We start from the raw sequence: 22,758 nt of genomic DNA, 5'->3' as shown, positions 1-22,758 counted from the left end.
CACCAGGGAAGCCCAAGCACTCACTATTCTTGATGTTGAGACCTGAGAGATATTTCTCCTGTGGGATTTTATGGGTTAGTTGGTGACAATATCCTTGACTTCCCTGAACCTTGGTTTCTTTGCCTGTACAATGGGGATAATGACAGTATTTAATTCTTGCAGTTGTGAGGATCGCATGAGGTAATAGAAGTAGGAGACCTAGCCAGAACCTGGCATATTTGTAAGAATTCCATAAATGGCTGCTATCATCTGTATGTATATAAACACAGCACCATGTTTCCTAAAGGAGCTAAAGATCTATCCTGCATAGAGAGGCATATGTTGTTCACCACTCAGTCCACTGCAGAAATTTTAGTTTGGCTCATTTGATAGGTTTAATTCTATAAAGTCCTAAATCATCATTGGTAGGGAAGTGGGTATCTGTGAAAGCCTCTTTAACATGAATGGCTACAGAGTTACTAGTTGTAAAAGATCTCTGGTGGCCTGAAATAATGATAGCAGCTCTCAGTGCTGTTAGTTTAGAAATATTTTAGGAATTGGGAGAAGTGGACATGATAGCACGGCAAGACTTCTGCTTTCACCTGAGGTGGAGCACGTGAGGATGGAAGAAACAGGGATCACCTAGTGATGATTTCTGATGGTCAGAGATAACCAGGAAAGCCATGTTTTCCTCCCAGTAGTACTGGCTGTGGATGGTCTATGAGATATTCCCAAGACATTTAGAGTTTCTTGGGAACTTGCACCATCTGTCAGAGAAAGGCATGTGGGGTATTTATTTGAACACATGGTACTGAGGCCACTGCCAAATCAAGGACTGAATGCCCTTTGACTCACACCTAAGTGAACATTGTCAAATGTGGATTCCAGTAGTTTTACTTTACAAAATTTTGAGTTGCAAGAATGTAACCTTTATTTTAATAACATTTAAAACAATCACCATTTCCTTTTGAATTCTACCTATTAAAATTTGTTTTTTGCTCCTTCTTTTTTTCTTTCTTTTTTTTTTTTTTTTTTTTTTTTGCGGTACACGGGCCTCTCACTGCTGTGGCCTCTGCCGTTGCGGAGCACAGGCTCCGGACGCGCAGGCTCAGCAGCCATGGCTCACAGGCCCAGCCGCTCTGCGGCGCGTGGGATCTTCCCGGACCGGGGCACGAACCCGTGTCCCCTGCATCGGCAGGCGGACTCAACCACCGTGCCACCAGGGAAGCCCGGGGCTGTCTTAAAAGGAACCATATTCACGGTTGGTACCTGGGCTTCATGGTGCAGCATCGTGTCTGAAACTTCCCCACCTGTGGGAAAGTCGGCGGGGTTGGGGGAGCATCTGAGGAAGGGGCAGGAGGAGATGGGGATAAGTTGAACCTTATTCCTAAGGCAGGGAGGAGGCCTGTGATCATGATGCGAATACAGTGGCACCATTTTTATGGTGATGACGACTCCGGTTAGGTTCCTGAAGGTAAGGTACCTTTCTCTCCTGGGCTTTGAAAGCTCACCTTCTGAATTGTCCCAACTCTTTTGTTGGGTTGACAACAACAACACTTTAAAGCCAGAAATCTTACCTTAAAATCTTATCAGCCCATGTAGACTGTCTTTTAAATGATTTATCAAATATACTGTGCAGATTTATGTAAATACATTAAAAAAATCTTTCTGTGTAACATCAATTTGACTCATGTAGCTTAACCACTACATTTTTTTTTTTGCTTGGTTACCATTTTTTAATAAGAAAATATGTTTTTGAACATCTTTATTGGAGTATAATTGCTTTACAATGGTGTGTTAGTTTCTGCTGTATAACAAAATAAGAAAATGTTTAATGTGACAGGTTAAAAAATTTTTTTTCAACCTCTTAGTTTTTTTCATGATGTTTTCCTATTTCTTGAACCAAGGCAATCAAGCTTTCAGAGTTTGATTTACTGAAGAAATTGGTTGGCTTTGCTTACATATATTGTGTGACTTGAGATAAAGCTGCAGGACTCCCTCAGTAACTGGAGAGCAGGAAACAATTGACACTGTTTCTTAATTCACATTGTTTCTGAGACATTTCCTACTTCCTAGTATAATATAGCTTTCCCATGAGAACAATTTGCTTGTAAATGGTTAGACATGATAAATTTCTCATTGGCACATATTCTGTGAGGAGAATTTCACTGTGCTTTTTAGTAGTTGAGTTGGCGTGTGTGTCTGTGTGTTTGTGTGCATGTCTGTGTGTGTGCTGGGGGCTGGTGCTTCATGTTTTATGTAGATGCCTCCAACTTCATTCCAAGTATGAGATATTTTCTTTTGAATGCTTACCCATTAACCTAGGGTTCTGCATTCCTTGGTTGGAACCTCTTTCTTGATATAATTGTTTTAATCCTTCCAGTTTAAGGGAACAACCCTGTGAATTATGGTGTTTTTAGATAATGCCTGATGAGTTACCGTGGAAAGGAATTCACAGCATTTACATCAGACATTTGCATGTATGTGTATTGCATGTGGGTGTGTGATATTGTCTGCAGCACTGTAAAGTGATCATCAAGGAATAATGCCAGAATGCGAAAGGAAATCCGTAGATTATCTCATCTTTTTTGCAATTCCTATTTGCAATTCAAAAAAAAAGAGAAGTTTTCACATTACTTCCGAAATGGTGGTTCCCGCATTCAGAAGTTAGACTGTATATAAAGTGAAAGTAAAAGTTTTCCAGTTAAAAAAAAAAATGTAGAACTTTGAGTTCCTTTTTTTTTTTCTGTCTTATCAGATTTTGTAAAAATAATACCACTTGTCAGTTTTGCAGCTCCTTCCATCTAGAGAACTAAAAGCATTTCACAATCTTTTTTCCTCATGCCCTTCTCTTCAAGGCAATCTTTACTGGGCTGGGTTTATTTTTATCACTGCAACAACCAGTTTTTAGAAACTTTTGCAAACGAAAAAAGAAAAATGAGAATGGCACTGTAGCTGACATTCATTTTAGCTGTTTCCTAGTGTGAACATTTGAGTATTTCTAAAATTTTCTCTCCAAATATGTCTTATTTTTTCTTAGTTTGTCCCAGTTCTAAGTCTCTATTCTGCTGATTGGGTAAAAAAAGTTTTAATAGAAAACCTTATACCCTGCAGAATGACCTCTTGACCTTTGAGTTAGATCTCCCCCCTACCGCCCCCCCTACAGTTCCAAGAGCTCCTTTTTCATCACTGTGTTCACAGATTCCAGGAAGGTTAGCACTGGAAGGGCCTCTAGGGATTACCCAATTTAAGCTTCTCTTTATATAAGTGATGAGATTGAGGCCTGGAATGGCTAAGGGACAGGCTCAAGGTCAAATAGCTCATTGATGGCAAAGGTATGACCAGAATCAAGGATTCCTGATTTCCGGTTCAGTATTCTTTGACTTTCCTAAACAAAGAGTCTCTCTGGATAGAATTAGAGTACACCCTCACTGAATCCTAGTGCCAACCAACAGGTAGAGTTACAGTCTAGCACAATGAAAATTGGGAGATTTTATTTTTCCAGTTTATTTGTCAAATGTGGAATGGTAGTGTTGAATTCATAGACATTTTTTTCTGACCTGTGGGTCTTGTGCAGTTTCTGTGCAGCAGAGACTGTGATTTGAAATGACTGGTGATTTGTGTACCTTCCTCAGGCCACCACACCATCTACATCGGGGTCCATGTGCCAAAGAGCTACAGGAGAAGGAGACGTCACAAGAGAAAGGCAGGGCACAGAGAAAAGAAGGAAAAGGAGAGAATCTCTGAGAACTACTCTGACAAGTCTGACGTGGAGAATGCGGATGAGTCCAGTAGCAGCATCCTGAAGCCTCTCAGTGAGTACTCCCTGGGTGTGGGTGCCTCTCTCTGCTTCACTCCCGCAGCCTGGGGAAAGACACGTGTCAAGATCTTGTGGCTAACAGGGAGGGACACAGCGATACTGCAGGGGTTGCCTCTAAAGCATAATGTCTCTGGAGAGGCTTTTCTTGTCCCAGCAGGTTGGTCTAGGAGGAGATCGGGTAAAATTCTGAGCTGGTCAGAAAAGATGTGACAGAGTTTAGGCATGGTTGTGTGTTTTGACTAGTGAAGGAGGCCAGAATGTTATAGATGGTATTTAACTGCAGTTATCAACAGTAACTGGGAGATTCTTCAAGAAATTTTTGGATTGTTCCTGCTTAGAAATAGGTTCTATTAAGATAGTAGGTCAAGATGAGAAATATATATATATATATATATATATATATATATATATATATATATGACATTTATAGGAATATAGGTGACATTTAGCCAGGTTGATTTAAAAAGGAATAGTGGGAAAGCATCCTGAAAATCAGAGAAGGATGTAGAGTGACACAGCTCTTGAAAGGTTGAACCTGTTAGATATCATACTTTGGATAGAGGTGTTATTAGGAACAGAGTAGCAGGAGGTCAAAGCACATCCTTGGATTCAAGCGCTAGGGTGGATGTGTGTTTAGGTGTATGTGTCTCTTGCTTTGGTTCCTTTTGATATGGAGAACGTTTAGCTATCTGGGCAGCTTTGTGGCTGAAGGGAGCATGAATATATGCTGTAGAAGGGAGAAGCAGTAGAAACATATGCCAATTTGGGAAGATTCCCCAACAGGAGTTACATAGTGACAGCTTTTCATGTTGGCAGAGCTCTCAGCACAGTTCTTCCTCTCTTTGCTACACTTGCAGAAGTCTGGAGCCTGCAATAAAACGCTTTCTTATGGGTGGTGGAGATAAAGATCCAGTTCAGTCTTTGCAGGTGACGAGAGGCCAAATTAGAATTAACAGCTCAGGTGTGTTGAAAAATGAATTTACAGAGTTAAATTAAAGAGTGTGTGAAGTGTAGTGATGTGAATCTGTGAATTTTTTTTTATAGTCTCTCTCCTGGAGCTGAACAGGTGGCTTAGCAGCTAGAGAGGTACTTATGCTGAGAGGAGCCATCAGGTGGACCACCATATTGAAGAGGAAAGTTTTGAGGACAGTTTGGAGATGTTCCACTAAATTAAAATTTTAAAGTGTTGGAATAAATGTAAGACTTAGATGGGACCAGAGGGCAGGAGGCAAGAGTTCTGTGCGTTTCACTGGAATGTTGGGGGAGAGCCTTTCCGAAAGGAACTGTTCATATGTTGACTAAAAAAATGGGGTCTGTTTCAAGCAAACTCCTTGAAATGCAGCCAGAAAAGTTCACAGTTAATATTCTGGAGGAACAAAAGATAACATCCCTTTCCAAATAAATTACTACTGTTTATCTCCATTTGCTATCTGTTTTGGCAAGGCCTAAGCCAGAATCAGAGGTGCCTCTCCACTGTGTGTGTGTGTGATCTGTCTCTCTGTCTCTCTCTGTCTCCCTCTCTCTCTCTCATAATCTCTCATTCTGCAATTTAAGAACAAGAGTGCATCATCACTATAAATGCTAAAAAGGAAAGAGACGCTCACTTACACAAATGGGCCAAGGGATTTTGAGATGATAATTATGTAATAGCTTTTTAGGAAGGGCAGTGGAAACAATGCCAGTAATACTCAAGTAGGTAATAGTGAATAAACAGGTCAGAAAGGTACTGAGACTGAACCTGTCTCTCCCACGGGGGTCCTGTGGCTTTCTGTGGCATCTGGGGACCAGTTTGAGTACAACATGTAAAATAAGAAAGGCAGTTCATTCTCTTTACCCTCAGAGGTCTCCTCCCTGGGGAGTACGGGATTGGGTTGTATACTTGGTTTCTGAAGCGATCCTATGGAGACATCATTGTTAAGGACAATGATAATAAAGCAATGATTTATAAATTTGTATTTTATAGTTAGTTACCTTCTGCTAGTCACTAAGTTATGCTGTCATATGCCTGTGACATATTTGACATGAGGCATCCAATTTGACATGAAGATCCTCTTGGAAATTACCGTATTTTCTCCGCTGCTTATCATGGAGACTGACGAGATTGGTCACTGGTTTATCTGGTGCAATTCTACTTAAGATTGTTGCACTCAGATATGGAAAGACATTTAAGCCTGTGATTTGGGGGAAGCTACAGGGCTCTGACACCAACATGAAGATAAAATTCTTATGGGAAAACTCACTGAAATATCTGCCATTACTGTCTGTCAGGAACAGCCCCACCCAGTTTATGTTGTTCTTGGATCTAGGGTTTTGGGGTTTTTTTTGCGGTACACGGGCCTCTCACTGTTGTGGCCTCTCCCGTTGCGGAGCACAGGCTCCGGACGCGCAGGCTCAGCGGCCATGGCTCACGGGCCCAGCTGCTCCGCGGCACGAACCCGTGTCCCCTGCATCCGCAGGCGGACTCTCAACCACTGCGCCACCAGGGAAGCCCTGGATGTAGGGTTTTTGTTACTTATGTTTACAGACATACCAGGTCCTCTAGACTAGATTCTTGCAAGGGCCTGGCATTGTAGCAGGTGATGCTTGTAACTTCTGAAGAAGCCCCACATGGAAATTGAGTAACTTGATGAGAATCATCTCTGATTTTTTTCCTTGCTGTCACCTCCATATGCAATCCATCAGTGACTTCTCTTGGTTTCTACTTCTAAAATATGTCTGGGGCTTCCCTGGTGGCGCAGTGGTTGGGAGTCCGCCTGCCGATGCAGGGGACGCGGGTTCGTGCCCCGGTCCGGGAGGATCCCACATGCCGCGGAGCGGCGGGGCCTGTGAGCCATGGCCGCTGAGCCTGTGCGTCCGGAGCCTGTGCTCCACGGTGGGAGAGGCCACAGCAGTGAGAGGCCCGCGTACCGAAAAAAAACAAAAAAGGTAAAATATGTCTGAATCTGTCTACTCTTTTTTGATTTGGCTGCCACATTGTGGTCCAGGGAATCCTCATTTCTTGCTTAAGGCAGCTGCCACGGACTCCACCTTTCAAGTCTCTTCCCACACAGTGGCAGCAGTGATCATCATGAAGTTTAAATTGGGTCATGCCATTCACTCCTTAGAATGAAATCTCGGTTGGGCGTTAGGGCCCACCGTGTCTCACCAGAGTCCTTTGTGGTATTTGCTCCTTGTTCACTTTAATTAAGCCACAGTGATTTTTTTCAGTGGTGCCCAAACGTTTTCTGCCTTAGGAAAGGGCTCATGCAATCCCGTCTTTCTGGAATGGTCACTCATTCTGGTCCCGGTTAGCTTTTCTCTCCCTTTATGTTCCAGCTTTAAAGTTTTGTCTCTTCAGAGAGGCCTTTCCCTACTGCTCTCTCTGATGTAGGTTCTCCAGTGTTAGTCCCCCTCAGTTCTTATCTCTTTCCTTCATAATACATGTTTCACTTCGGGATTTTGTTAGCCTACAGTTTTGTCTTGTGCTGATGGTACATCGTAGGCTCCCTGAGAGCTAGGGTCAGGTTTGTTTTGTTCACCTATGTTATCTCTGGCACCTAGTACAGTGTCTGGTACATAGTATATATGTGCCTAATAAATGCTTATTAAAGAGCAGGTGATTACTACAGCAGAAGACATTGCTTCTGTTGGTCTATTTCCCACATTATAGGTAAAGATCCAGTTGATTTTCTTGTTTTGAATCCTCACACATGATCTTTTATATTTCCCTGCTCTGCCTTTTTCTCTTGCCATTTCAATCTGGTCCTAACTTTTAATGATGCCACTTTGGGAAGTGCCTCATTATTTTAACTATTGCTAAAGTGGTACTTTGGTCTGGGTACACGACCCCTGAGTGTGTTGAGTTGCTCGTCACCCACAGGTGATGGAAGGAATTGATCCACAGAGCACATGGTTTCATCCCGTACATTTAAAAATGCTTACTATTCCGGACAAGAACTCTGGCAGCTCAGCTTCAGAAGCCATATTAAGGAGGCACAGAATGAATAGTAAAGGACATTTATAACAAGACGTAAGCCAAATATCCTCCAGTATTAGGCACATCAGGAAGATGACATAATTAATGGGTTCATTTAACTTACAACACAGATGCTTTTTTTCTCTTCTCTGTGGCTCTGGTCTCAAGACAGGGCTTCTAAAGAGTGGATGCATGTTTTGAATCTCATGCATCTGGAGCTTTGAGGAGGAGGCTAGCCACCTTCGTTTCCCCTCCGAGCTCAGCGGCAGCTCTGAGTCCTCACACAGCTGCTCTTCTCAGGGTGGTGTCCGAGCTGGTGTCTCAGCTTGGGACACAGAGAAGAAAGCACATGTGAGAAGTGTGGTACATGAGCAATGGGGAGAGAGGCTGGGAGAGACAAGTGGAATGGAAGAGCAGGCAGGAGGAGAGACAAGGGAACGAGGAGGTGGTGTGTGGAGTAGGTGGTGGAGAGAAAAGCTAGATTGTGCTCTTCCTTAAAAATAATCCTTTCGCCTCCCCCACCATGCACTTTTTTTCCCCCTAAGTTAGCAGCTGCCATCCTCTGAGGGTTGCCCATTCTGGGTGGGAAGGTGGTCCTGGATGAGCTAGGCTCTGCAAGCACAGTGCAGCGGCCTTCCATCGATGGTTCTGACCTCTGCGCTTTGCGTTTTGTTAGTGCCCTGGGATGCTTATGGGGGAATCACAGGCTGCTCTGTGACTGCAGAGACTCTGAAGATGTGTAGAATGTTGGGAAACAGAGCTACAAGCAGAACATCGTGTTCAGCATAGTGGTCTGATGTGTAGTATATCTCTTGACAAGCTTGCGCATGCATCGGCGCTGGGCGGTGCTAACTGCCTCGCACACCTGTGTCTTGCCTGTGGTGGAATCTGGTCACTGGGTATGCGCACACAGACACTCATTCAGTCTTGTGGTATTCTTTCTTAGCTCTTTGCATGTGTACCAAAACTGATGCATTTATGCTAGTGAACATTGTTCTGTGAGCCTGGAACAATGGATGCCCGTTGGTGATCCAGTTATAGTCAGGAAACTGAAGCAGAGAAATGGGCAGCTGCTTTTGTTCGGTGCTTCCGGGGAAATGAACAGAGTACCTTTTCATAAGAGCCAAGATTATTTGGGGTTTTGTCATTTGACTTCCCCTTTTCCCAGCTCACACACACCCCTGCGCTCTCCCGCCACCTGACCTCATTCTTCTGGGTGCATTCCTACTTTTTCTTGATTCTTAAATGTTTTTAGGCAAGACCCTTAATGCTGATATCACAAAGTAAGATTTTACAAATTTTCTGTGTGCCATTTGTGTATCCCCCAAATGAAGCAGTATGTAGGGAGTCTTTGGAATGTATGTGAAAGGAGGTAGATTCTGTCCCTGTTAGGAAACAAAACACAAAAGAAATATACCATCTTTTTCATCCTCTTCTCTATCTTTCATCTTATGTATGTAGGAGGAAGTACTTTAGGTCTGAAACAAAGACTTTTGGTATTAAAAAGTAATTGAAAACTTAAAGTTTGCCTTTTCAGAAGGGCCACTTGTGATGGAATTTTACTGGAAAGGTAGTGTATCATATCAGTTAAGAGCACATATTCAAGCCACACGGAGTTCGAATCCCAGCCCATACCAGCGGCGTGTCCTTGGCAAGATGCTTAAGCTCTCTGTGCTCCTGTTTCCTCTCCTGTAAAAAGGGAATAATGACAGAGGTTACTTTGTAGTGCTCAGAGTATTAAATGGGAAGTGTATCTGGTTAACAATTATTATTTTGGGTTATTCTGAACATTTTCTTCAAGCTCATCTTTTCCCATCCATTGTACACAGGTAATGCCAAAGCTTCAGACTAAAACTTTGCAGAGATTAATTCCCTGTGAACATTAATCACTGTTTTTTAAGCTCTTCTGGCCTTTTCTACTATAAAATCCCACTAGTTCTTCCTTTGATTTGGCTGTCAGCTTGGCTCCTGGCTCCCAAAAGGCATCTTTGGGAGAGCTAAGTCTCTTAACTTGCCAGTGGTACAGCCTGGATGCTGGCTGGCAGGTGAAAGGACCAAGGAAATAAGACTTTCACGGGGCAGAGGTGATACCTATTGTGCTGTGCTTTTGTGTAACATAGGGCCACTAGCAAGTGACTCTGCTTACCAAATGTGTCCTTGACTTCAGTCAACAGTTGAAATTCCCACTTCAGGGCCCCAGCAAGCAAATGGGCTGGCTGTTCCTTCTTTCCTGAAAAGGATCTCTTTCTGGCTCTTTCTTTGTGTTTCTCAGTGAAATTAATCTGGTTAAGAAGGGCAGTTGGGTGGGACGCATCAGCAACTCAAAGGCAGTGAGTGCTGTGCAGAGAGGAAAAGTGTTTGGCATACTTGTGTTTTTGGTGGCACAAGGCTGGCTCAACAATGTTGTGTTTTGTGTGGTACAAATAATTGCCGTTTATTCCTCTGTGATGCAGTTCAGTACAGGAGCACTGTGTCACAGCGCTTCTGCCTTCTCTAGCTGGTTAACTATATAAACCTCTTAGGGAGCCTTGCGTTTTGGAAACGCAGTTCTCTTGAAATCACCTTGAAGTGGCCTCCAAGTGGCAGTCCTTTACACTATGGAAGGGTGTCATTTCTCGCTGCCTCTGCCTATTCTATTACAATAGTTATTTCATTTTATCATGCCGTGAGATGTTATGAATAGTGCATTTACGTGTGTCATGGGAGAGTTGATGTTGCTGCTATTTATAGTGACTCATGAGTTCAAGAGGCCTCAGAGGGTTCCACTGTGCTCCAGGTGCTGGGGTACTCAGGGCTAAAAAGAGACTGTGACTTGGGGTGGAAAATGGGGGAAAACTAGAGCTGTATATGGAATTTAAGATGTGAAGTATACTCTAGAGAAGTGAAGAGGGTGTAAATGACTGTCTGTCACAGGTATTACTTCCTCAGCAGAAGGCAGGACACATCCTGTGGTTTGGGTTCAAGGATAAGATTGGAAGCTTGGGGGTGTGAGTGTATTTGTGAGTATGTGTGTGAGAATGTGTGTGATTGGAATGCACTGAAAAAATGAAAGATACTGGTAGGGATCTTCTTGAAATGGTATTCTGTTCAGGAAATTTTCATATCAGAAAAAAAAAAAAGGTTCTTAAAGGGCTATATGGGTTCTTAATACCAGGGATTTAGATTCAGGGCTTTATGGGTTTGAACTGTTGATGCAGAAGTTGGGATGTGGGACCATGGGGGACCATGGGTATACTCTATAAATAAATTCTCTGGAATTCTTCCATGACCACAATCTGGAAGCAGGAATGTTGGGTTCTTTTAATAACTTTCCCATGGATGGGGAGTGTTACTTGACTTTTCATCACATTTCTATAGAGGTGTTGTGAGCACGGAGTCCCCATCCTCCTCTTACCTGTATAATCAAAATCTCAGTTATCCTTGATTCTTCCCTATTCTTTTTCTCCCATAATCAGCCACTCACTGAGTCCTATTGGTTTTTCCTTCTAAGTATCTCTTGTGTCTGCCCTTTCCTTTGAATTCCTAAGGCATTATCTTCTTATTTGGATTTTCTGCCTTTAGGGTCTAACTTGAAATAGAAGGGAGTTATTTCTTTTTCTTTTTTTTCAATTAAAAAAAATTTTTTTATTGGGGTATAGCTGTTTTACAATGTTGTATTAGTTTCTACTGTACAGTGAAGTGGATTTCCCTGTGCTATACAGCAGGTTCTTCTTAGTTATCTATTGTATACATATTAAGAGTAGATATGTCAATCCCAATCTCTCACTTCAGCCCCCCCTCACCGCCCCACTTTCCCCCCTAGGTATCCATACATTTGTTCTCTACATTTGTGTCTCTGTTTCTGCCCTGCAAACCGGTTCATCTGTACCATTTTTCTAGATTCCTCATATACGTGTTAATTTACGATATTTGTTTTTCTTTCTGACTTACTTCACTCTGTATGACAGTCTCTAGGTCCATCCACGTCTCTACAAATGACCCAATTTCATTCACTTTTATGGCTGAGTAATATTCCATTGTATATATGTACCACATCTTCTTTATCCATTTGTCTGTCGATGGACATTTAGGTTGCTTCCATGTCCTGGCTATTGTAAATAGTGCTGCAATGAACATTGGGGTGCTGTGTCTTTTTGAATTAAGTTTTTCTCAGGGTATATGCTCAGTAGTGGGATTGCTGGGTCATATGGTAATTCTATTTTTAGTGTTTTAAGGAACCTCCATACTGGTAAAATGCACTGTTCTTTTTTTTGGGGGGGGGGTCACATGTCATGTGGTTTCTTAGTTCCCCGACCAGGGATTGAGCCCATGCCCCCTGCAGTGGAAGCACAGAGTCGCAACCCCTGGACTGCCAGGGAATTCCCTAGAAGGGAGTTATTTCTGACAAGGCTTCCAGGTATCTAAAATGTCCCTTCCATCTAGTCTCTCTTTAATTAAACAATAATGGTAATAAAAAAAACCTTCTAATGCTCCTCATTACTGAAAGCAGTTTCCTCACTTGGGGTCCATAGACATTTAAAAAGAAATTGAGAATGTAATGCAGTTTCCTCTACTTTTTTCAATAGTTTAGATAGTTTAATGAAAATTATAGGTTTACTCTGTTTCAGCAAGGCCTTAAAGAGAGCATTTACACCAACTCATAATGACTTTCCCAATTTTTGAACTCCTGTGGCAAGTATTTTATGTTATTTTACAAGTACATTACATATTCTGGTACTTAGGCCTGTGACGCTTCAAGTGTTGACTTAACCTCTTTCATTCAGCTGTGTGTCGTCTCTCCAGCCATATCATTAGAGCCTCACGGGCAGGAGCAATATTTCATACTTATTTTGAGTCATGTTCTGAAATAGCATATCCTTTGAGTGGATGCACAAATAAAATGCCTAGAAATTACCAGTTAGTTTAAAATATTCTGCTGTGTCTGAGAAATAAAAACTGAAGAGGAAAGGTTATGTAATTATTTAGTATTAACAATGACCTTAGTTAAAAAAAGCTATCCCCCCCACCTAAATCTTATTGAAATGTGATTAAAATAGAAATTACCAGAGTTGTGCAAGAGGGTGAGTTGAATAATGGTGAAGTGAAAAGAGAGAAAAGTAATTTTTCTCGTGCTGTATAGTGCTACAGCTTTGTTTTGCAATGATTAATTAGCACGTAAATAAAATAGAAATTGTTCATGTTTTCGAAACAGAAATAAAAGTGCTACCCTGCACGTACTTTTTCTCATGAGAAAGTATTAAAATGTGTGAAGATAATGCATGTCAATGCAAGAATGCAAAATATTATTTTAGATGACATTTCACTAAAGAACCATATTAACATGTTGAATTGGAGTAAGCTTGCCTCTGCATGACTGTGGTTCATATTCCGCTGTGCTGAGTGAGGATAGTGTATAAAATATGTTACTTATGATAGTGAGATTTGTTAATCACTTGATGTCACCAGGGCTGTTTGTGGAGTGTCTTACATAGAGAATTTTAACAATTGTTATGTATGTGTATTATGGATAAACAGAGTAGTCCATGCTGCTGCAGAGATGAACTTAAGTGACCTTTGTACATCCTTCTCAGAATTATGATGTAATGTTTTTGAAACAAGAGCATCCCTGAAATTTTTTATTCTTCTGCTATTTTCCAATTAAGCAGAATTCCATTTTTTAAAAAAGCAGGATATACTCAATACCCTTAGAAGCCACTTCTGGTAGCTGTTTTATTGTGATCCATCAGTTTGTATTAAAGTTATCCTTTGTCTGTTACCAAATTTTGCCACAAGGGCCACAGAGAAAGCAATTATATTTAATTGATTCTGCTTCATTTACGAGGCTTTGGGAAGGAATAACTTAGGTGTAATGGAAAAATGTGGCTTCTGGATGCAAATTTCCCATAAACATGTGGACCATATAGCAAGTTGTGTTTGTTCAAAACTGAAGTTATTTTCAGCAGAAAATAGGGTGATTTCTGTTACCAAGTCATGGGGATAGCAATTTCTTTAACTAGAAATTCACTGCAGATTTACCCAATATCCAGAATGCATGCATGAGTAACTCTAAAATCCTGTCAGTTCTTTGACTCTACTTTGTTACTTCTTGTGAAACTGCTGAATTCCCCAAACAGACAAAAACCAAGGAAACAAACAAGCAAAGAATTTCAGAAAGATTTTTGGATTATTTTTTTATTGATGTCCACACCCAGAAACAGCTAATACTCTCCCTTGTTCCTCCAATTTTTAAATCTAGATTTTGAGCAAAAGATGCTGTAGTTAAGAAGGACTGGAGGTGGATAACTGGTGTCCCACTGGCCACTCATTTAGATCAGATGTGTGTGGCTTGAGGAAACTTTTTCTGAGCTATTATTTGCATGCTTGAACCAAACTTGGAAGGTTTATAGATTTTTTTCCTCTATGAAATGGACTGGAAATACGTTTATGACACATTCTCTTTAAGCTCCTTTTATTCTATTATTTTATGATTCTTTCTGACATTTGTAAAGACATCTAAGTGGTGAATATAATGGGATAAATTTGAGGATCTGCTTTGCATATTTTATATACAGTAGAAGCGACAGAGATGCTTTCCTTGTCTGGCAGGTGGGGAGAATGTACTGCCTTTAAGAGTGGGTGTGGAGAACCTTATTTTAATAGAAGGCGTGGAGAACCTTATTTTAATAGAAGGCTCACACTAGTTTAGACGAAAAAAAGATCAATCAAGGGCAATGTATGAGAAGAAAAACCAACATGAAGTTTGTATTTATTTTAAATAACAATTGATTTTTTAAAATGTCATTGAGTTCTACATTTTGGCCAGTTGTAGGGATAGAGGAAGAAAGCACATGAATGGCACTGAAGGTAAGGAGAGAGAGGCGATGACAAATTCTGAGAAGGAGAGAATGTGGAGGGACCCTTACTATTGAGAAAGACGGTGAGACCAAAGAACAGAAAAATCACTGGGCGAGTGGCAGAGGCTAACATCTCACCCCTCAAAATAGAACCCCATTTCTTAGCAGGACCAGGTCTCTACATGCTGTCCTCAAACAAGTTTCAAGTGGCCTCAACCTGCCTTATCTTTAATTCCCCAGGGATACTTTTTCATGATTATGAAATGATGACAGTGATTCTCTAACTAGCTTTCCTTTCATTCATCTATTTACATTACTTCCTTGTATTGGTTTTAGAGTCATGTCTGAGATGTTCCTTCTATCAGGAACTTGGGTCTTATAGCTTACTAGTCCTCTTCTTAATACTTTTTAATAATTATTTTTTTAAAATTCCAGAACACTATGGTATAACCTTATTTAGCATTCTAAAAAGTTCTTTTAAGTATTCTCTAAGTCTTCTAGTAGGCCATGTAATATAACTGCAATTCAACTTATACTCCTTATAGGAGATTACCCCCAGGATTTGTTCAGCCACAAGACAAAGCTGGGGGAAAGTACTTTCTACAGAGGTTACCCTGAGTGTCCACATCAAATCCAAGACTGGCCCTTTAGTAATCTGCCTGATGACAGTGGAAATTCAGTGAGGCAATGGGACTTTTTTGGCAGACAGCTGGATCTAGGGGAATTTTTGTAAGCAATGAACCATTCTTTAATTGAAACCACTGGATGTGGTTAGTAGTTTATTTTAAAAACACCATATGTTAGTTCATTCCTATACACTGTGACAATCATAGTTTAATCAAAAGCTGCTTGTGACATTTCAGTTTAGTAGTGTTCATAAAAGAGTGGCTCGCTTCCTTGAAATCCCGATCTCTGTGCCAAATGCCAGCACATTCACAATTACAGTTTGACTTTTAGGCAATTGTGCAACTTTTGGAGTATGTGGTAGGTTTTTATTTATTTTTGTCACTTTCACTAATTTGTCATAGCCTTAAATGAAAAAAGTGTTTTCTCAGCCTTTTGTTTGGTAAACAGTGACTTTTACTCCTTTCTCCACAGTTCCCCTGAGAGGAAATAAGCTAATGTAACTGTTTTTTGACTCTCCTTTTTGGCCAGAAAGCCAAGCTAATGCATGATCTCATTGAGACATGATCTATTTGTATGAACCATAAGCTTGTAAGCTTGTCATCATCCTTCATGGTTCTGGGGCAGGCACCCCGTGAGCCACCACAGCAGGGTGAGAAAAGAGTTGCAGCCAGATCCCTGAGCCTTCAGTGCAGTGCAGTGCAAGTCAATTCAATTTAATCCATTTTGATCCAATCCAAGAAATATTTAGGGAGTACTTCTTCTTTTCTTCTTTTTAGGCGTAGACATGGGCACTGGGCCTGCAGAGATGAAAATTTCGTAAAGAAACCTGACAGTTAAGTGGAGAAAATGACACAAATCAGACAAGTTGCAGAGACTATGGTAATTGCTATAGTAGAGCTATACACAAGGTGGTATGAGGGCATCAAGGAAAATGCCTGGGTTTGGCAGGGGGTGTGGGAGAAGGCCTCACAGAGGAAGGAGCACTTGAGTTGAGCCTTGGAGCATCAGGAATGTCAGGAGGGTAGGGGAGAGGAGTGAGGAACTGGTTAGGTTTCACTGCTCCTTCACCCAGGAATGGACCAGCATGGAGGGAAAACAAGCTGAGGGGCTTCTACCAAAAGATCCCTTCCCCCTTTAGAGGGAAAGAATGTGGTCATTATATTTCTGTACTTAAACGAGCATGAAAGTCCATTTTAAGAGACTCTGCTTAGTAGACTGTCTAATATCCATTCTCTTCTTCTTCTTTATCCTCAGAACCCAGTTTTGTTCATGACAGCAGTGTGGCAGCTGAAAACATTGATTTCCCAGGTTCTCTTGTGGGTGGGGCAGGGGGGGCATGTGACTTAGTCCTGACCAATGAGATGTAAGCTTAAGTGAACTGGGTGGTGCTTGGAGAAATGCATGTTTCCTAATGGAAAAGGATGGGTGGCTGACACATATTTGAATGAATATTGGTGAATGAATATTTCAGTTCCATTATTTATTCCATAAATGGTAAAAAATGTGTTTTTACTTAGAGGAAGTAAGACCTGGAATCTCTTAACTTTGTCATTATTGCTGGTGAGCCTGAGCAGCCCCTCATATTTTCTAGGTTGGTCTGTTTATATGTCTACCTGTCCTTTCACTCTCTTCTTATGAAGGAGAGCTGTGAGAAGTAATGAGAATAAATCTCATTATTTGAGGTGACTTGAATTTTGTTGATAAAACGTTGCTGATAATAATAAGAATTAACATTTATTGGACACAAGATCTGGTCTGTGTACTCTGCCAGTACCTAGAAACTGTAATCTTAGTTTTCCTCATCAAAGCCCTCTGAGGTTAATGTCCTCATTTTCAGGGTTAGGGACACAGAGGTGAGTGACTCACCTGACATTACATGGTTGGCAAGTGACATTGCTGGGGCACTGGTGTTTGTTCCTCTGACTCCAGGCAAAGGTTCTTAACCATTGTACTAACGTGACTAGGTAGAATGTTAGATCAAAGTTTTTCACAGCTTCTAGCTAGAGTGAATGAGATCTAAAAGTCATTGTACACATCCAAGTTCAATTTGCATTGTCAGTATCGATTCTTTATTATTCTTTCGCTACAGAGCGATTAAGAACTTAAGCAAAATAGATGAAGTAGCCTTTCCTTTTCTCCCTTGAAATCCTACATGTTTAATCCAGAAATCTTGGCTTAAAATCAGAAGTCATATTGTGCATCTTTTTATTACTGATTTTCTAAGTAGTTACATTTATTATTTAAGAAAGTACACAAAACAAACTATAAAGTAGCTAAAATTGACTGGATGCAATGGGTAATATGACTAGATTTTGCTGTGGACACAGATAGTTTTCCTTTCTGGGTGAAATGTCAACCTGTTTATCTTATGTTAAAATCTCTTATCTGTCACTTTATCATTCTTTATTTGTTCTTAAAAATTTTTTTTTAATTTTAAAGTTTTAAAATTTGGTCAGTTATCTTGGTTGCATGTTTTGAAAATATTTTGGTCTCAAGCAACTTTAGTATAAAATGTTACTCAGCGTCCCTGCTCTGGGAAATCTTTAGCCCTCCAAGTTTTGTTCCTTCTGAACAAATGAAGTTATGGAAAAGTTATTCAGTACTGAGACATGTAGGGAGAGTCTCTCAGTAAACCCCCCAGGATCACATCAGTATCAGGAAGGATGAGATGCCTCATTCATCCATCTACCCCTTCATCCAGAATGTTTATTGAAGGTCTGCTGTGTACTAAGTATGGTGCTAGATGCTGGAGATATGATGAACAAAATTAAAGACACTTGCTGCCCTTAGGGAGCTTGTAGTCTGTTGGGAGAGACACTTACTAATCAAATACCATACGAATAAATGTTAAATTGCACCTATGGTAAGTGCTGTGGTGGAGTGTGGCCCACGGTGATAATAGTGGGATCTCAATAGTGAGTTGAGATCCAAAGGATGAGAAGGAAAAAAAATTGGTGAAGTTTGAAGAGAAGAACACTACAGGTAAAAAGGAGAGCACAAAATCAGGCTCTGTGCCAGGAGGAAGCACAGTGAGCATTAGCACTCTTGTTTAAGACATGCCATCCAACTCTATAAAGAAAGTAGATTAGTGGTTGCCAGGGGCTGGGAGTTGGGAGAAAAAAAGAGAATGAGTGCTAATAAGCATGACATTTCTTTTTGGGGTGATCAAAATCAGTTCTAAAATTGATTGTGGTGATAGTTGTACAACTCTGTGAATGTGCTAAAAAAAATCAAATTGAATACTTTAAATGGGTGAATTGTATGCTATATGAGTTATATTTTAACAAAACTTTTTTAAAAAAAGCAGAGATCATTAAAGCAAAAATTAAAAAAAAAAAAAAAAAAAGACATGCCATCAACACTGCCTGAGCATGGGAATGCCTCACTGAGAAAACTTCCATCTAGAAAATAATTCCATTTCCTTTGACTAATATTTGAGAAAATAAAAGGTACCAATTTCAGGTTATTGATTAAGCATATAAAATGTCAAACGCACAAATTAAAGCATCAGTTTTTTTATCTGAGTTTAAATAGAATGTTTTGTTTTGCCGACGTCATGTTTTTTTCCCCAATGCTGTTTTGTCTACTGAATCATGTCTGACTTCTGTTTACGTGCTGTTACTTTCTTTTCTGCTAATATTGCTTCCTACTGTATCAGTGTGTCAAATAAAGCATTTGTTTTTGAGCCACTAATGAGTCTCAGCAAAAGCTTTCGGCCTTGGCAGGAGAGGTGCATTCCTACCTTCTCTAGTGGCTCCATGACAGTCCATTTTGACGTAATAATACTCTACTGGCAGTCAGGATCATCCCCCGAGGATACCAGTTCTACAGTTTAGAGTGTAGAAGGGTGGAGGGGCAAACCATTCTGGGGAAAGTATCAGGAACATTGACTTGCCTTTTCTATCTGACTCACATGATGTAAGGCAGAGAAGGAGGATCGAATGACAGGGTCAGGTGCTTCTGCTTACTCAATGATTTCCTTCCAGAGTGACTTACATCTGGCACCAGAGTGTAGAATGGTATCTTACCGTGACAATTAATGCCATGGTTTTCGTTTGTTAGCTTATTCTGTCATACCCAGTGCAGGAAGAGGAATTTCTGATGCGAGGGAGATTTTGTTTGGCCAGAGGAATTTTGAAACTTTCATGTACTAAGTACCTCAGTATATTTTTGTCGATTGTACTTTCGAAGTCTGTGATCAGGAAATGTGTGTCTTCCCTAAAAAGAAATCAGAAAAGGTCCCAGGAGGGCCTCATTGACTTTAGCAGCATGTATTTTTTATGGCGCTTTTCCTGTTTTTTTACACTTTGCTTTTTCCCCTTTTGCTCCAAGTTGCATTTTTCCATCAAAGTTATTTTAGATGGCATCGAAAGTTTCCCCTGGGCCCCTTGTGCGCAGTTCAAAGGGCATTCGGAGAGTTGAGGAAGCTGAGTTGACTGTATGTTACAAACTGTTTTATTTTTGTGTAGTGCCATATAACTTAGAGAGGCTTTTGTACCCCTGTGCAATTGTTCCAGAACCCTTGATGCATTGAGAGCCAAGCATGATTTCTGTTTTAGGGATACTGATCAGAGCTTCTCAGAGGCAAACAACTTGCCAGAAGGCACACATCCTGTGTTACAGGGTTAGGCTTAGGACACGGTCTTCGGACCCCTGGTCTGGCTCCCTTTCTACTGTATCATTCCACTGTGACCTTGGAGTTGCTGGGCCGAGAATGAGGACACATTTCTTCATCGGGTGCAGTCAGGCCCCAGCGGATTCTGCTATTCACTTCTCCAAAGCTGGGGTTATATTCACAATTAGAAAATCACAGCTATGAATAGTTGCCTTCCACCTGACTGGTCTAAAGTCAACTTAAGCCTGGAGAAAACTCCTTTTGAAAGTGGGTTGCCTTGGAAATGGATGGATGAGCATTGCAGTAGAATAGCTTCTACTGTCTACTGAAATTCCAGCAGTTTAGGCGACAGTTGTGTCTTTCTGAAGGACGTGGGCAGATCCTGAACAGGCTCTTCCTGTTGCTCGTCAGCTTGGCCGTTTGCTCTTATCACAGAAGTCACTCATTTTCACAGATGGCTTTTAAAAATCTTTTGTCGTTGTTTCTCTTCTGAGTTCAGAATGTATGTAGAAGTAACTTCGTTTTGGCCTTGCTTAGAAGTAGTTGGTGTTAGGAAACGCATGCTGACTTGAACAGGAACATGTCACATTTGTGTAGCACTTTAGATTTCATAAAGGGCTGTCACCTCCGTGAGTACATACATTTGATCCTCGTAACAACCTTGTGAGAAATCTACTGCCTGTTTTATCGTCCCCTTATCTTGCAGATGAAGAAAAGCAAGATTTACAAAAAATAGCATTGCACAGTGGTTAAGACCATGGGCTTGGAATCAAAGTTTGAGTTCATATCGCAGCGTGCCTTACCTCCCAGCCTTTAGATGCTGGGCGAGTCACTTGACTTTTCTACATCTCAGCTTTTATAATCTATACAGTAAGGTGACAAAGGTATCTACCTCATTGGGTTGCTGTATGAGGCCCTCAAAGGGCACTGGCAAGTAATAAGGCTCAGTGTGTATGAGTTATTATCATTCAGTGATTTGATTACATTCACACATTCACAAGAAGTGGAGTTGGGACTTGAACCTGTGACTTTCAACTTCAATTCCTCCCTCATCATCTTTCCAACCTGCCATTCTGCAGCAATTTCCTTCTCTCTCTCCTCCATGGGCAGGCAGCTGCTACACTAAGTGATTAGTGAGGGGGAGGGGTTTTGGAATAAAAGACTTAGAGATGCTGAGAGAACATTTGAACTCCTTGGAATAAATCAGCAAATTATTCTAAAAATGGAGAAACACCTACCCTCCATGTTATTAAGAGCTGCTTGATTTTAGCCCAAATTTAGCTTTTTTTTTTTTTTTTTAAATCCCCCTCTTTGAATTACATTAATAGTGTATGAGTACTTTGGGATGTTGATGTGATCTATCCACTGTCGCTGGTAGGGGATTAAGGAGACATGTGGGATTCCCACATTATAAGCCCCTTGTGACCCACAGCCTGTTCCCATGATGAGTCTGGTGAGAGTGAGGGGTGCAGCCCACGGGCTCCTGGGGAACAAACCATGGTCTCATTTGCACTGTACTTGAAGCAAATCAACGTAGGTTAGTGACCCCCAAACAACAAATTGGCTTAAGATAGCTACTGAATTGGGATTTTCCCTTGAAGTGTTTACATTCATTTCCATCAGGCCTCTTCCTTCTCAGAGAGTTCTCCTAGAGTGTTCTAGTGAGCCTAGCATGGTGGCTACTTTGGAGCTCCATCACTGCTCATCTTCTGAGTTTGCCTGCAGGGGTCCCCAGTGCTGCACTGGAGTCCAAGCGTATGTGCACACCTTCACTTATGTGAACATTCACCTCTTCTTTGATTGTGAAAATAATAATTCTTGACCTTATACAGCACTTGACAGGTGACAAAGCACACTTAAATATGTAAATGATTCTGAGAGGTCTTTAGAGATTATTAATCCTACTTGACATGAGAAACTATAGATCCAAAAGGTTAAATGAATTGCCCAAGGAGAGGGGATAAATGTGAAGAGTAGTTAGGTCTTGAATATCCCAAGTCAGGTGCCCTTTTCCTAACACTTAGATCAATATTTTCCTCCTGACTGAACTAATTAGTTGGTTGGTTAATAGTTTCTCACATTCTACAGAAGATGTAGGTGTCTTGTAATAATTAAATATGGGTGAAAATATATGCCCAAACCAGGGAGAACATAGAATATGCAGAACCACTAAGACCAGTACTGTCATGGAGTAGAATTTGTCTTTGAGCTTCCTGGCAGCTAAAAAGAGAGACACAATCAGTTAAGTATTTCTTGTCAGAAGAGGAAAAGTATGCTAAAGGGAAGTAAAGATTTTACTAGAATTGGATTCTAAAGGGAACGTTTCACTTTAGGTAAGGGGCAATAAGAAAAATTGAAGATAATGCTCTCAACCAAATTTTATAACTATGCAGTGACATAAAATTCATTGCAAGAGGGCAGGCATTTGTTAGGTGCCTATTATGTGGTGGGCACAGTACTAGGGACTCTGTGTGTCTTACTTTATTTAACCCTCATAAACATTTAATTATTGCAACTGTCTTTTAACATATCATTATATCCATTTAATGATAAGGAAGCAGCCTCAAGGAATTTATATAACTTCCTCAAAGTCACATAGCTAGTAAGGAGTAAACCTGAGAGACCCAAGCCTTGCTTATTCTAGAGCCCACGTTCTCCCCACTCTGTTTTGCTCTTACAATGCTTTACAGAGATAAGTTAACTAAAAGCAAGTATATCGTTAAGTTCTGCAGACCTAGAATGGAGGATCGTCTTCTGTAAACATCACTTCTCTCATTTGAATTTGGTACTGAGTAGTAGACAAGCTCGTGTTCTATTGCTGCTTGAGACTGTTTCCCTAAACTTGGAATAATGGTTATTTGTTGTTGTTGAATACTATGCACTTTATATACATTATCTTCTTTAGTCCTTCTAGCAGCTCAATGAAGAA

At 40.8% G+C, this 22,758-nt stretch overlaps 1 protein-coding gene across 1 annotated transcript in view; it reads left to right on the top strand.

Annotated features, from left to right (window-relative positions):
* SLC4A4 (solute carrier family 4 member 4) overlaps nt 1-22,758 on the top strand; it is a 350,822-nt gene that overhangs the window by 65,684 nt on the left and 262,380 nt on the right. Inside the window, exon 3 of the mRNA XM_082645180.1 lies at nt 3,615-3,794. Coding sequence (XP_082501306.1) covers nt 3,615-3,794 — 180 coding nt within the window. The remainder of the gene's footprint in view (nt 1-3,614; nt 3,795-22,758) is intronic.

The sequence above is a fragment of the Mesoplodon mirus genome, assembly GCF_964341445.2.
Source record: "Mesoplodon mirus genome assembly, chromosome: 2".
Classification (NCBI taxonomy): domain Eukaryota; kingdom Metazoa; phylum Chordata; class Mammalia; order Artiodactyla; family Ziphiidae; genus Mesoplodon; species Mesoplodon mirus.
This window is presented reverse-complemented; position numbering and strand designations above follow the sequence as displayed.